Source organism: Neltuma alba, unplaced genomic scaffold (assembly GCF_004799145.2).
Source record: "Neltuma alba isolate B1F8T4 unplaced genomic scaffold, ASM479914v2 tig00010837_pilon, whole genome shotgun sequence".
Taxonomy (NCBI): Eukaryota; Viridiplantae; Streptophyta; class Magnoliopsida; order Fabales; family Fabaceae; genus Neltuma; species Neltuma alba.
In genome coordinates this window covers 58,564-74,068 of record NW_021635637.1, presented here as the reverse complement: position 1 = coordinate 74,068, position 15,505 = coordinate 58,564, and the positions used below count along the sequence as shown (strand labels likewise).

General features: G+C 34.0%; 1 protein-coding gene across 3 annotated transcripts; it reads left to right on the top strand.

Moving 5' to 3' along the window:
* Window positions 1-1,293: 1,293 nt before the first annotated feature.
* LOC114759388 (oxysterol-binding protein-related protein 2A) lies at window positions 1,294-11,812 on the top strand. 3 transcript variants are annotated; one of them, XM_028948557.1, is made up of 11 exons: window positions 1,297-2,261; window positions 3,926-4,285; window positions 5,448-5,544; window positions 6,457-6,833; window positions 7,598-7,753; window positions 9,279-9,446; window positions 9,575-9,715; window positions 9,974-10,201; window positions 10,316-10,429; window positions 10,645-10,840; window positions 11,225-11,812. In XM_028948557.1, exons 1-10 carry the CDS (start codon window positions 1,845-1,847, stop codon window positions 10,822-10,824), a joined length of 2,238 nt encoding a protein of 745 aa, XP_028804390.1. In that variant the 5' UTR covers window positions 1,297-1,844; the 3' UTR covers window positions 10,825-10,840; window positions 11,225-11,812. The 3 variants fall into 3 exon arrangements, 2 of the variants coding, with proteins under 2 accessions (XP_028804390.1, XP_028804389.1); XM_028948556.1 differs by having other exon boundaries at window positions 1,298-2,261; window positions 10,645-10,835; XR_003741911.1 differs by lacking the exon at window positions 11,225-11,812 and having other exon boundaries at window positions 1,294-2,261; window positions 10,279-10,429; window positions 10,645-10,748.
* The last annotated feature ends 3,693 nt before the right edge of the window (window positions 11,813-15,505 follow it).

Here is a 15,505-nt window from a genome sequence, read left to right as displayed (position 1 = left end):
AATATCTTCTCAGGGGATATAAGATTTTCACGAGGCTAATCTTGAACAACTATCCAAGCATGAATACTTCTATCTTCATAAACTTTTTTTAAGAACTAAAACTAAAACTAAAGGAAAATTTTTTTTTTCAATCATTTATTTTCGTCCAGGTTGATATTCATATTATCAATATATTATTTAATTATTAATATCAGTGTTTGTCCATTTATTCATTTAACATTTATTTTTTTTATCTAATTTATATTTTCAAATGCTAATAACGATCAAATTCTCTTCCCTAAAACAAAAAAGTAAATTTATTTTATATTTTATGAGAATTTCTTATGTAAACACAGATGATAAAAATAAAATGTTACATAAATAGTGTTCCTAAATGTTTTGGGGTAACAAACTATTTTTAAAATAGACTAATCTAGAAGATGTTAGATTTTCTACCTAATATTTTACTATAATTAGTATATTAAATGTCAAAAAAGTGTTATTCTTTTCGCCTTAAAAGAGAACAAATGTTTTTATAATTTGGGTAAAACAAAAAGATAATGTATGTTTCTCTAAGAAATAATTTTTGACGAAACAACACACTTTGAATTTTTTTATAATTAAAATTTTTATAATCATGATTCTTCCCCACCTCATGATCATGACTAATACCATAAATTAAATTCAATACAAAATTAGCATGAGTAACCTTACATAATTTAATAAATATCTTAGATTGTCATTAAAAGTTTTATATTATAAAATTTATTCTTTTATGTCATCATATTTATATCATTTCAATTAAATAAGTACCTTTGATGTTTTTTATTTTGACCAGAACCTTTCATGTTATTTTGCACGATATATTTGATTAATTTTACAGTTACAAAACTATGATTAAAAAAAAAAGAATCATGATATTTATTTTTGATGTATTTTACAGTTACAAAATCATGATACATTCTATTTAAAACACTGTGGGACACTAAAAGAAAACATTTTTTAAATTATTTTAGTGAAAAAATTTAAATCTTAATTCTGAAGGCAAAATCCTCAATTCCGTATTTGTTGTCAAGTAAAAATCATGATTACGCAGTAAATGACATTTATTATAAGGGGCTTCAGCCTTCAGGTTTGGACCCACGACCATCCGACTGCCAGTGGGCTCTCCTCTTTTCGTTCAACTCTCTGTCCTCTTACATCTCTTTCTTCCCCACTCGCCCGATATTTTCCCGATAACATCTTCTTTCTGCCCCTCCCATTTATTCGCGATATCTCCCCCTCTCTCGGTCTCTCTCTCTCTCTCTAAGCTCCCACCAATTTCAAAAGTTAAAAAGGGAGAGGCCAGCAGAACAGAACAGAAGTTGCAGACTCAGGAACACCAAGACGAAGACGAAGAGGAAGAGGAAGAGGAAGAAGAATAAGAGAAAGGGGAGGGGAGATTAATTACTATTCTGCCACCTCCTTTATTACCCAACCCACCTGCTGCACCCACCCATCACCCTCAATCCCTCTTCCTTCCTATTCCTTTGAGTTTTCCGTCTATATAAACTCTCCTTCTTCTACACTCTCAGTCTCACCTCACTTTCGTTCCCCAAAAGCCTCTCTGTATTCCTAAATACCAAAAAGCCCGTTCCGTTCTTTTTCATTACACTTTCCCATCAATTCAAGCTATCTCCATTCCCTTTCACACCAATTTCATATTCAATGTAACCTCCTCCTTCCTTCCTTCCTTCCTCATCAATTAAACTCTTGATCTTGGATCTCCCTAGCTTAGTGAAGCAGCTGTATGCTCGCCTCGAATGGACAATTGAAACTCGTGGGCGAATAGGAGAGAAGGAGAAGGGAATCGTTGGGAAGTCAAAATGCGGGTGAAAGAGATGCATCCTCTTTGCTGTATCTCGCTGGAGAGTGCGGGAATCGGGAATCAATCTCCGGAGGTGTCGCTTTCGAGGACAAGGAGTCTGCCTGCCAGTTTGGCTGCAGTCGGATCTGAGCGCAATGCCGGTGGGCGGGCTGGGGGATCGGAGGCCACCGTGGCCGGGATCCTCTATAAGTGGACCAATTACAGCAAAGGATGGAGATCCCGGTGGTTCCTCTTGAAAAATGGCGTCCTCTCTTACGCCAAGATCCGGTGGCCGGAAAACCTCAATCTCCTCACGCCGACCGATGACGTCAGGTTGATTGGCGAAATCTCAACTAACCGATTAGCGAGGACGGACAACGGGAGTACCATGCGTCGGAAGAGCCAGAAATCTGCGTCTGGCGCAGTCCATCTCAAGGTACGTACGTACTTGGGTAGTTGAATCGCTTCTTTTATCTCTCTATTTCTCCTCACAAGAAAAATACCAGCCAAGAAGCGCCTGGCCAGTGGCTGTTAACTTTTTTCGCGCTAGTTCACTGCGAGTTTCCTGTAGGTTTTAGGAGCGACGTTTTGATTTCAAATACGATTACCGCTAGTGTTTTTTTTTTATTTTTTATTTTTTTATTTTTACTTTTAGGGCTGGATAAACAAATTGCGTCATGAAAATTCCCAACCTGTTTCTTTTTGATAAAAATGGTATAAAGAGGCTTGGATGTCTGAGCTATAATGTGTTAAACCGCGGGCTTCTGCCATTGTTCGCTCGTGACTTTCTCTCTCTTCTGGGTTTTTGTTTGTGATTTCGATTTCGAAATTCAACTTTTGAATCCTTGTTTTGCAGTTTTAACTACTTGTTAATGTAGAGTGGGTCACATCAGCAGGTGAGCGAGAGTCGAGATAGCCTGCATCGTAGCCCTAGGCATTAACTTGCGGTCACATCATCTCCTTCATTGGCATTGCCACATTGGTTGGATTTGTGCTCCTATTTCTTCCCTCACCCTCCGTTTCGCTATTTTCTGCAAACCCGACTTAATTTCCACAAATGATTGCTCATCTCTCTTCGCCTTCTTCCTTCCTCCTTCTTCCAAAGCTAAAGCTTTGCATTTCTGAGCCACTGATACGCTTATTCGTCCTGGCTTCAGGAAGCAAACCGCAAGTTGGCTATCAGTCATTTAAAAGAAAAAAAAAGGAATAGTATCATTTGGCAATAGAAAATTTGAAGGCGTTAACTCTTAGGTGACAAAAAGAATTGATTCAACATTGAGGTGATTAATCGAACGGTGGGTAATTAGGGATCTTGGACATTGGTGATTGTAATTGTAGCGTCTCGGGGTTTGATATAATGCCTTTGACGTTATTTGAAGTATGTTGCGTTGCGTAACCAGCGATCCTTTAAGCAACTTCGACGAAAGTGTGGATTTTGAGGACAAGAAACCCCAAAAAAAAAAAAAAATCCAGTTGGTGATTTTGCATTGGATTTGCAAGTCTGTTTTGATGGGTAATGAAGACTAACTGACAGATACTTTTTTTTTATATTAAAAAATATATTGAGGACCTTTTCTATTCTTGTTAAGCAAATACATACGTGGACTCGACAAACACAGCAATATGTGGGGTATATCCTGCATTTCGAATCTAACGTTTTATGCTTGCCTTTTTGTAAATTATAGATTATAGATGGGACTATGTTCCTACTGTTCAAGAACCCACTCTCTTTCTTCTCATTCCTTGTCTTGAATTTTTCTAGCAGCGTCATTCCCCGTTGGAGTTAATATCGAGCTTGTTGTGGTTTAACTCTTATGGCTGACAAATTCTGAGCATTATTTGTCAACTTTATCGCAATGTTTTTGTATGGTGGGCTGTCCTCTCCACTCCCCACTTAGTCTCAGGCTTATGGATTTCAAATCTAACTCACGTGGACTTGAGTATATCTTCTGATAGTCGCCTGAGCATTTCATTTTTCAATTACTTATTTCGTGCTCAGAACATTTCTCAGAAGTTGTCATCTTGGTAGAATCTAGCTGTTTTCCTGTAAAATGCCGATTCTTCTAAATTTAAATGATATCTTGTGCGAGCGTTTTGCAGGTTTCATCATTTAGAGAGAGCAGATCAGACGATCGGCGGTTCTATATCTTTACTGCTACCAAGACTCTCCATCTTAGAACTGATTCAAGGAAAGATCGGGAGGCGTGGATTCAAGCTTTGGAGTCTACTCGTTGCTTGCATCCACTTAGATCACTGAAGGATAATATTTCCCTTGTACCCACTGATATTTCGATATCAACTGAGAGCCTGAAGAAGCGCCTGCTTGAGGAAGGAACCTCTGAGGACGTTGTGAAGGAGTGTGAGCAAATAATGCTCTCTGAGTTCTCGAGAATGCAAGGGCAACTTAAAATCCTTTGTGAAGAGCGATCAAATTTGCTTGATACAATAAGGCAGTTGGAGGTAACTCAATACATCACATTATTGTTGTTGTTGTTGTTGTTGTTATTATTATTCGGTTGTATTTTAAAGTTTTAAAGGCGGTGGATTGGGAGCCACATGCATTTCATCAAGATATTTTTTTTTAATTACTGTGATGTGATATCATCTGAAAATTTATCCTGAAGACTCCTATATATCTTACGGCACATTACCTGTGGAAATAGCTGTTACAATCGCGATGTTCGGTAAACCGAAGTCATTGTCATATTAATTGCTCCTTGCAAAACACGACTTCAATTATGGATTTGAAGGAGAATATGTTGGTTCTCTACTTACGAATTGTGTCACTATATACTGACTTTACGTTACATGATTTCTTATCTTCATTTCTTGTGGCGGTTCTCATCTTGGGTATACTGTATCTAGTCATCCTGACCATGATAGCTTGTCTTATTCCCCAACTTTTTTTTTTTTTTGGGTAACGAGACGTTATTTCTAACAGCTATATTATTCGCTTTTGCTTTTGTTCCATTTTGTTTCTAGCTCTTCAGTTAAGTTTATTGCATATTTTTTTCAATTACTGTGACACTTATCATGCTTTTCTTATTTGCAGTCTGTTGGCGAGATGTCTCTTTCTGATCTCGCTCTTAGTTCTTTTTTCTCTGTGGTATTTTAAAGCTTCCAAAATAATAATGAATATATAATTTCACAAAATAACCAGATAAATGTTGATGTATTCTCTCCAAGGCGAGGGTTTGAGTGTTTTTACTGACAATTACAATCTTGAAATTTTTATTATATCACCTGTATATAAATTGAAGTTGAAAATTTGCATCGTTGTTTTAAATCAGGCCACATAATATGCATTAGGTTCTATCGGTTCCAGTGGTTGCGGTTATTTGCTATCATGATGCTTTTATAAAATGTCTTTCAGCAATCGTGTCACAGGTCACTTTGGTTGAGGACTTGATCTATCAACTGGTCAATCTCCCACCCCACAGAATGTTATCATTATTTGTAATTCCTGTTTCTTTTTTTTTCCCCACTTCTATTCTTGGTTGTTATTGAATGATCTCTTTTTTGCATTTTATGTTCTGTCTGTTTCCATTTTCAAATTTATCCCGTTGTTCCTTTGTATGTGACTTAATGAAACATATATTTTTTTTCAATTAATTCTAAACAGGCAGCTAACATTGAACCTGAGGCCTCTGGGATCCATGATGGTGAATACCAGTTAACAAAGCATGAATTTTCAAGCTTAGGACGTGCAAAGTATAGTGGTACTCTACATACATATGCTTTTACTTTTCTTCCATTGTGAAGTAATCTTCTTAGCATGTGGTTCTATAAAGAACCTCTGTCACATTCTTTGTTGACATAGGGGCCTATGGTCCTGTCCTATATCAACATTAATAATATTGCTGACATCAGATAGTTTGTACAAACATGTCTTGAATTATTGAAAGTAATTGGTTCAACGTCATTAGCACATGAGCCCAAATGTTTATGTCTTGTCTAATTGGAAGGGTTTGAATTTTACTTCTTACGAATATATATTTCACCACCGTTATCATAAAGTCAAAGAATCTCTCTGTCCTCCATTTATTAGTTTTATTCATCTTTAAGACCCATGTCTGTTTCAGATCATTGTTTGAAGCTGAATAGTGGTATAAAATTTAATTGACTGGCCATGATTTGCCCATGCATCGTTTTCTTGTCCAATAAATACTGTTGGTAAATCCTGGTATCTCTACTAAAGATGCATAGTTTATTTGATATGTGAGGTAGTTGCTCTGGGAACTTGGTTTACAGGTCTTGCACATCTTTTAATACGTGCTTTATAAAATATTCCAATTTTTGTCTCTTCATTGGATACTTTGGTCAATGTTTCAAATTGCAATTTTGGTCTTCGCATGAAAATGCAACAAATATGGCAGAGTATAGCCATCATAGATTGCAATCACATTGTGGGGTGGCTGCAGGATTATTCACAGTAGTAGGTTTGTAGTCACAATTATGGATGCAAACTGCTATTAAAAACTTTAATTGTAGTTATTCAATGCTGTTTATAAATTTGAATGGTCAATTTGTCTTCTGATAATTATGGAGGTGCCTTTGGGTAAAATTGTTTATATAGAAATTGTTGTGCAGCCTTTTGTGTGAAGTCTTTTTCATATTCTTTTGTTGTTCAGAATGCAGCACAACTGAATCATCTGAAGATATTGAGAAACAGGAGATGGAAGATGTGTCAGATGAAGATGAAATCTCATACTATGACACTGCAGAGTACTTTGCAGAACCTGGTTTCAGGTGTGGGTCGTCAGGACCTCTGGTTCCTGCTGACAATTGTAGTTATCCTCAGATCGCGAGACGAAGAAAGCTTCCTGATCCTGTTGAGAAAGAGAAGGGTGTTAGTCTTTGGTCCATGATCAAAGACAATGTGGGAAAGGATCTCTCACGTATTTGCCTTCCAGTGTACTTTAATGAGCCAATATCTTCCCTTCAGAAATGTTTTGAGGACCTAGAATACTCTTACCTTTTGGACCGAGCTTATGAGTATGGAAAATCGGTAAGGCACAAATCATGCTCTAGGTTCTGCTCGTCTTTGTCTTGACATGCCAACACCATTTAAAATTTGTGTTTGGTATATAATTTTTAAACTTCCTTTAATAAGTGAATGTTTTTCTTTTCAAATATTTTTTAGATCTTGAGTTTTGAAATGTTTACGATGTACTGCTGCAATTAACATTAGCTTTTTCTTGAGTGAGTGAGTTCGTGCCGGAGTTAGGCTCAATTTGAATTTGGGCATGCAAAAAAGTCATATTTCTGCTCGCTATAATTTAGCCTTGGCATTAAACTATGGGTTACACCGATTTTGAGCGATGTTTCATTCAGCTGTAACATACTTGAATATTTCATGCAAATGTGTTCGGTTTTATATGTGACTAGTATTTAAATGCTGATTGTTTTGAACATTGATTCAATTGGGCATGGCATAGTTTGGACACTTTTTCCTCCCGTTTTTGGTGATCTATATCTTTGAAAGCTGCTTGAATATTTTGGATGTTTATATATGAGACCAATGTTAACTAGTGATTGTTTTGATCAGTAAGCAAGGACTGTTTCTGCTTCTATATGGTGGTCCTTCCTAAACTCAGTTAATGAGATCGAGACAATTTTAAAGAGAATTCGTCTATAAATGACTCGATTAAAACTTGAGCGATCTGTCTCTTTTTCTTAGTTAACATTTGTCTTTGGTAATTTGTTTGCAGATCATGAGTGTAAAATGTTGCTTCATTTTGATGGTATTAAATGTGAAACTGTCGTTTTCAGGGAAACAGTCTCCTTCGAGCACTGAATGTTGCAGCGTTTGCCGTTTCTGGATATGCATCATCTGAAGGTCGTCACTGTAAACCATTTAACCCTTTGTTGGGGGAAACATATGAAGCTGATTATCCTGAGAAAGGAATTCGCTTCTTTTCTGAAAAGGTTAGTGCCTTATGGGTTAATGATGCAGAGTTATGCCTTAGAGAGAGAGAGAGACACACACACACACATCTATGAAGAAGTTCTGTGAAGTTTTGGCTAAAAATGGTATTATAATTGACTTGAAGTTCTTATATTTTCAATATTTTAGTTCAAATGTTTTCCTTGTAAAACATTATTAAATTATTAAATACTACCTCCGGTCCTAATTATAAAAGTTAGTTGATTAATTTGAGGAGATCAAGAAAATAAGTTAAGTTAGTTATTTATAATAAATAAGTGTCTTTTCTAAAATATCCTTACTAATCAAGTGTATTGGCTAGAACTATCATTATTAGAAAGACTACCTTGAGAAAAAGTACATAAATATGAGAGACAAAATGAATTAGGATTTTATATTTAGGATCAAAATAAAAGTCAAATGACGTCTTATATTAACTTATTAAGGACCGGAGGTACTACTTTTTTAAAACCTGAAGTTGCACAGAAAAATTTTCCCTGTGGCTAAAAAGTTGTGTAAAAATACTTGATAGCTTTGATAAAATGAAGATATGGTTCCTTTGTTCTGCAATTATTACAACAGTTTCACAATGTTAACATTTTATTCTATGAGAAAATGAGATTTCTCGGATTATATTATCATCAGAGGTTGATGTGTGTTTTTTTATTCTTTTGAAATATCTTCTCTTCAATTATGTCTAAGCACTGTCAGAAAGTAATTTGTGTTTAAAACACACACACACACACACACCCATCGATATTTTGTCATGCTTGGCTGCTCTTTAAAATAAGTGGCTTTCTTTATTTAATGACTTAAAAGGACATGCATTTTAAGAGGGTGCGTCAGAAAAACAAGTATGGTAATTAATGATTTTGCCCCAGGAGGTGGTAGTAACGTCTTAAAATAATGATCCTTTGAATTTACCATATGAAATAAATGGAATGCATTATTTCATTTGCAGGTAACTATCCGAATCCTAACAGAACAATTAAGCTCATATTAAAATGAATAGAAGTGATGTCCTAACAGTAAGTGAAAAACAAGTAAGCCTTCATTTGAAAAACAACAAGTAAATTGAAAACAACTTACTTTCATGTGTGCATAAACTTAATTAATTTCTAACAAAATTGTTTTTGCTACGACTGGAAAGAAGCCTATTCATATACATAAGCTCGGCTAAACACTTCAAATTTATTTTCAGAAGCGAAAACAGGCCTTAAAAAACAGTGGTGTTTGGTCATATAGTTTTTGAGAAGGAAGTGCCTTTCGCTCATGGTTACTGACTCCCTTTCTGCATGCTGACGCCTGATCTAAGCCAAGTCATCTTGGGTTTTCTCAAATGATAGAACAAATAAAATTTTGATTTATGACACTTCTGTGAGAGGTTTGGAAATGAAAGCGATATGCAATTTTCGTCTATAGTATTAAAGCTGCCGTGCCAACTGTGCATCCAGTTGCATGGAAATGTACTTTCTCTTTACACGCCTAATTATTCTTTATATCATTGTGCAACAATCGACTCAACAGGTCAGTCATCATCCAACTCTCATTGCCTGCCACTGTGAAGGTAGAGGATGGAAGTTTTGGGGTGATAGTAACATTCATTCAAAGTTTTGGGGCAGGTCAATTCAGCTTGACCCAGTGGGAGTTCTGTCTGTAGAATTTGATGACGGTGAAATATTTCAATGGAGTAAGGTAAGTGTTGCTGGAACAATTCTGCAGTACCCTAGAATATGTGATGCCCAGTGGCGGTGTAAGGCTTTTAAAGTCGTGCCATTTTTTTTTAACGTTGTTATGATTGTTATTGTTGTCCCTTTTTTTAGGTCACCACAACAATTTATAATCTTATCCTTGGTAAAATATACTGTGATCATCATGGAAACATGGATATACGCGGTAATCGCCAATATTCATGCAGACTCAAGTTCAAAGAGCAGACCATTCTTGATCGAAATCCTCACCAGGTAGGCCTAGGAGTTCTGTTCTGCTAGTAACTAGTAGTTTTCCTTTAATCTTTTGCCGCTCTTGATCTACTTTTTCTAATATATTCCTTAATTTAATACTTAGACCTTCGTTGGTTTACTTACTTTTATCAATTTTTTTGAAACCTTTATTTCTTCCCGCCTTTGCTCTCCCCCACTCTCTCACTAAACTTTCCAAAAGGTGAAATCTTCTATTTTTTATTTGTTTAATACCTGACCCGATACAATGTCTCTGACTAGGTGCATGGATTTGTTGAAGATGTCACGGGGAAAAAGGCTGCTGCCTTATTTGGCAAGTGGGATGACAGCATGTACTATGTTATTGGTGATGGGAATGTCAAGTCAAAACATATAACTTCATCAGATGCATCGATGCTGTGGAAAAGGACTAAACCTCCTACTAATCTCACTCGTTACAATATGACATCGTTTGCTATAACTCTGAACGAGCTTGTACCAGGACTCAAGGTAGTAATGATGTGTTAAATGATTATTTGATGTGCGCTTCCCTTTTCTTATTAGTCATCTCTAATGGTTTTTTATAGCTTTGTCTGATCCCGGGTATTTGATCACGGATTAAAGGAGAAGCTCCCGCCTACGGATTCCAGGCTGAGACCAGATCAGCGGCATCTAGAGAATGGGGAATATGAGAAGGCGAATTTGGAGAAACAAAGGTTGGAGAAGAGACAAAGAATGGTAAGCAGTTTGATCTTTAATTTTAATCAGAATCTTGTTGATATGCACTTGAAAATGTCAGTGGTGAGCAAACTGTGACCTGAATTGTGTGCAGTTTTAATTCATGATTTGGAATCTGTGCAACCAAAATGCACAGTAGCATGAAGACAACACTATTAGTTTTAAAATATTTTTCCAGCTATACTGATAATTATCCTGCTTCTTGTGGTCTGCAGTCAAGGAAAATACAAGAAAATGGTTGGAAACCTAAATGGTTCCAAAGAGATGGTGAAAATGGAACGTTTCGATATGTGGGCGGGTATTGGGAAGCCAGAAAGCAAGCAAAATGGGACGGATGCCCGAATATATTTGGTGATTTTAATGGAGACTCGGTTGCTCGTTTGGATGCATCTTGATTTCAGTCCAGGTAAGGTAACTTTTACACTACTTCGATACTATCATTTGCTAGGCTCTCTGTGAAGAACTTGTTTATATATGCTTTTTCCCATAGAAATCAACTATACATTTTCATGCATACGCATACGTGCCATTTTCGGGTATGTGCTTACATCCCCCAAACAAAAGGCGCAACAGATTAATATATATATATATATATATATATCTCAATACACAAGGTTCATTATTTAAATGATTTTTTCGTATATCAATGTTGATGTTGACTGGAAGATGTAATACCAAATCCTGAAAGTCATCTTGGTTTTGTCTGGCAAAAACTGTTTTTGTTTGGTCTGGACGCATAATTATTACACCAAAGCTGGCCAAACCTGTGACAATGACCTAACAATAATGTTGCAGTTATTGGTAATGAAGGCAGAATTCATACGGGGCAGTGTTTTAAGACAGAATGAAAGGGACAGTAGAACCTCGTTAAATGGCGCCCTCAAGTTCAGCACAAACAAAGCCACAAAACTTCGTTATTGCCCTTTTGTTGGTGATATGGAAGTGATGAACCAGAAAAAAGGGGAACTAAAATAACGCAACTCGTTTTTCTTACAGTTGCTTATGGCAAATATGGAATTTACTTGGAATAGCTTATATCAGCTGGACGAGTTGTATTGTTTTCTTATTTAGTTGCATGTATTTATAACTCTGAAGAGCTTTTTTTTTTTTTTTTTTTTCCTTTTTCTTTTTTGGGGTCCACTCATGATCTCTGAGAAAAGAACTCCGCTTAGCGAAGGTGCACCAGGGTGTCGTCACTATGTTAGGAATATAGTAGTATTATATGCTGCCTTTTATTTTTTTAGAATAAAAAAATATTCTTGTTAGTACGTAGTTCTGTTATCCACCTTATGTATGATTCCCTCAGCTGCCTAGGTGGGGACATTATTTTCATGGTGGTTTGTATTTTATTAGAAAAAAGATTACATGAAATATTTTTCCTCCGTGAATAAATTGATTTATTTTTAGTCATCCTGCTCTTTTAAGTTGCATGTTCAAAACCACTCACGTGGTATTTCACCAAGGAGATATAGGAGTTGTCACCAAGGTGTTATTGCAAGCCCTGGGATCCGTGAAGATGTTTTTTTTTTTTTTAAATAAAGATCAAAATGATATTAGAGAATAACGTCCTCTACATAGGTTATAAAATAGAAAAAACCGAGGACAATTATTAATCATTAACTAGGTGGTGGTTCAAGAGTCAATTCGAGATCAAACATGTTATATTAAAATAATGTAATTTAATTTTAAATAACAATATTAATAATAACTAATACTCCCTCCGTTTCTTATTATAAGAGACATTTGATGCTTATGGCATGTTTCTATACATAAGAGATACTTAAAAGTTGTCTCTACTTTTTTGTATTGATTTCTTATTTTACCCATATTTATTGTCTTCAACTCACACTCTCTCTCCTTTCCATTTCTCTTTCTTTTAATAATTTACCATTGTTCTCTCTCATGCTCTCTTTCCTTATTAATGAGGACATTTTTAGGAAAAAAAATTATACTTTTTACACATTGTTGTTCTTAACTAATTTTAACTGTTTTTTTGAACAACGTAATTCGGTTATTCGTCTCTTATAATAAGGAACGGAGGGAGTAATAAAATGTAAGAGAATTATTATGAATATTGCATGAGTGGATGTTCATAACTCATAACTGTTAGAATTCTCATAGGATTTCTTATCTTCAAGTGTTATAAACTACATAACTTTTCTAATGAATGATTTGAGAAGAGTTTTTTATTGTTAATACCATTATAATATTCTTTATTCCTTTATAATCTTAGTATAGAACTTCAGTGCTTGGAGGCTTATAAATAGAGGGCATGCATGAGGCATTTGTACTATGAAACAAAGTGAATGAGAAGAAGGCCATTGTCTTCTTTATCTCTTTCTTCTTTTTTTTCTACTCTTTAGTCTCCTTATTTCTTATAGTTTTACAATACATTATTAGCACGATCTTACTTTGAAAATTTGAAGTCTAAACTCTTTGTAAGATGATGTATTCTTCTCATCATCTAATTATCTCCTTACTTAATCATCATTATATATATATCTATGTATTGACTACATATTAACTTTATATTATCTCCTTTCTTAATTATCATGTTTTATATTATATTATATTATTTTATTGTTCTTTTCTTTACATTTTAATTTTGTCATTATGTAAAATTTTTTTTTTAATAATTGATGTAATTTATGTATCGTCTTCATTTGGTATTTATGGTGTTTTATATTATTTTATATGTGTTGTACTAACTCTTATATACATATATACTCCTCCGGTTCTTAATATATGACCCAATTATTGAGTTAGTTTTGGTTCTAAATATAAGACCTATTTTTCATATTTATCAATTTTCTCTAAATTACCCCTATGGATACTTTCTCAACCATAATCAAGTAGAAGAAGGAGATAGGGTATTAAGAAAGATGATTATGGTGTTTTAGGAAAAACGTGTCACATTTCTTATAATTAACTAACTTACCTAACTTCCTTAATCTAATCAAATTAGTTAAATGGGTTGATGATGCTTCTTGTCGTCAAAGCACTCCATTAAACTAGGTCCCAATTAATTTGTAATTTAGGGTCGACCTAGGTCATTACTTCCAAGAAGCAAGTTATGGGTTTCTTTAGGTAAAAATTTAGGTGATAAAAAAAATACAATAAATTGGACCTAAACTAAAATGCAAAATTCTAACTCTAAATGCAAGATGCAAATGTCCTAAAATATATATGAAAATTAAATTAAACTAAATGAATGCAATGCAATTTTTGGGTTTTTTTTTTCAGAAGGAAAATAAAAATAATGAATAAAGAAAATTAATCAGAAAGCAAAGAGCATTAGCAAGTAAAAATTCAGAAATTTTTCTTCAGGTACGGTAAAGGGGACAACTTAGGATTCACATGGATTTAACCTTCATAACCTTAATCAGTTAATTAAACCAAAGGGAAGTGATAAGAGAGTAGAATTAATAAACTTAATTACCTACTTAAAATAAAGGAAACCCTTAACTTCAAAAACCCTCAAACCATTGGAGAACTCATAACAGTGTAAGGTTGGTTAATTAAGCTTATAACCAATGAAAATAATTCAAATTAATTTTGGAAATTATGTTTGAAATTATCCAATTAAACAATCAGATAACCAACCAACTTAATTAAACAATTAAGAGGCAAAAGAACCCAAATTTTGCAATTCAAACCACATTGATAATTAAACTCATAATGAAAACTCAATTATAAATTCAATTAACAATGCAAAGGTTCAAAAACATAAATTCCAGCAAGTGTCCCAACACAAATAAAATCCAAATATCAATCCAATCCAAGAATAAAAAAAAAAGACAATTTAGAACTAAATTGTCTCACAAAAATACAACTCAAAATTATTTAAAACTAAATAATCTCAAGTCCTTGAATTAAAAAGATAAATGGAATATCACTCCCTTGTGGTCTTCAAGTGCTAGCCCAAAGCTCAAGTTTCCTCCATGCTCCTCTCAAGTTGCCTCCCTAACAAGCTTAAACCTCCATGGAAATTATCTTCCCTCCAAAATCATTAGATGCCGCAGCCATGAGGAGTAAAGAAGAGAAAAGGATGATTATGTGGATTGTACGTGGAGTAAGAAAGAAAAGGATGTGAATTGATGATGGTGAGAGCGGATGGATGTTTTTTTCCGAATATGGGACAAAATATATATGGTATATGGTGAATATGGGATATTGTTGAAAGGAGAGGATTCACGTTTTTTAATGGTCCGTGCGTCTCTATGGAGATGGAAAAAAAGAGTGATCTTAGGCGTGCTAGAGGGACTATTTTAGGAGAGAAAAGGAAATTTTCTTAGATCCAAAACTCAAGTCCATTAGTAATTAATTGACCCACTTGATATTGGTCATTGGATTGTGCTTAAATCCTAAGAAACAATCTTGCACTATTGGATTTCCTATATACTCTTTCTTGACCTACAAGAATTTAAGTACATCCATTAATATAGATTATATCCAAATATAATAAAAAATTAAATATCAGATCTGTACAAAAATTAGGCAAGAAATTACAAAACTTTCTAAAAATAATCTTTCTAAAAATATGAGACTTGTTTCCAAAGAAATAGAAAAAATTAATTCTAAGTCAAAAATAGGAAATCACAAAATATTTATATTTTTAATCTAAAATCTCAATTTTTATGCAAAATCCAAAAATCAACCAATTAATCTAATAATGCATAAAAAGTTCATTTAAGCTCAAAATTATCATTTAAATCCTAATTTAATGTGGGATAAAATGTATAAAAATTGGGCTTTATCATGGGTCTTATATTAAGGATCGGAGGAGTATATATATAATTTATAATGTTTTATGTTGTTTTATTTATGTTGTACTAACTCTCATATACATATATATAATTTGTACTGTTTATATTTTCTTTTCTCTCATTATATTTGTTTGTATTTATTTATGTTGTTTATATAATTTATTTATAATAATGCCTAATAATACTATATGTGATTATATAATGTGATTTATATAATTATAGCTTTATTTATTATTTATATATTTATATTTATTTCACTGCAGTATTATCTTTGTTTTTAATTTAAATTGTTATTATATATTAGTTAGTC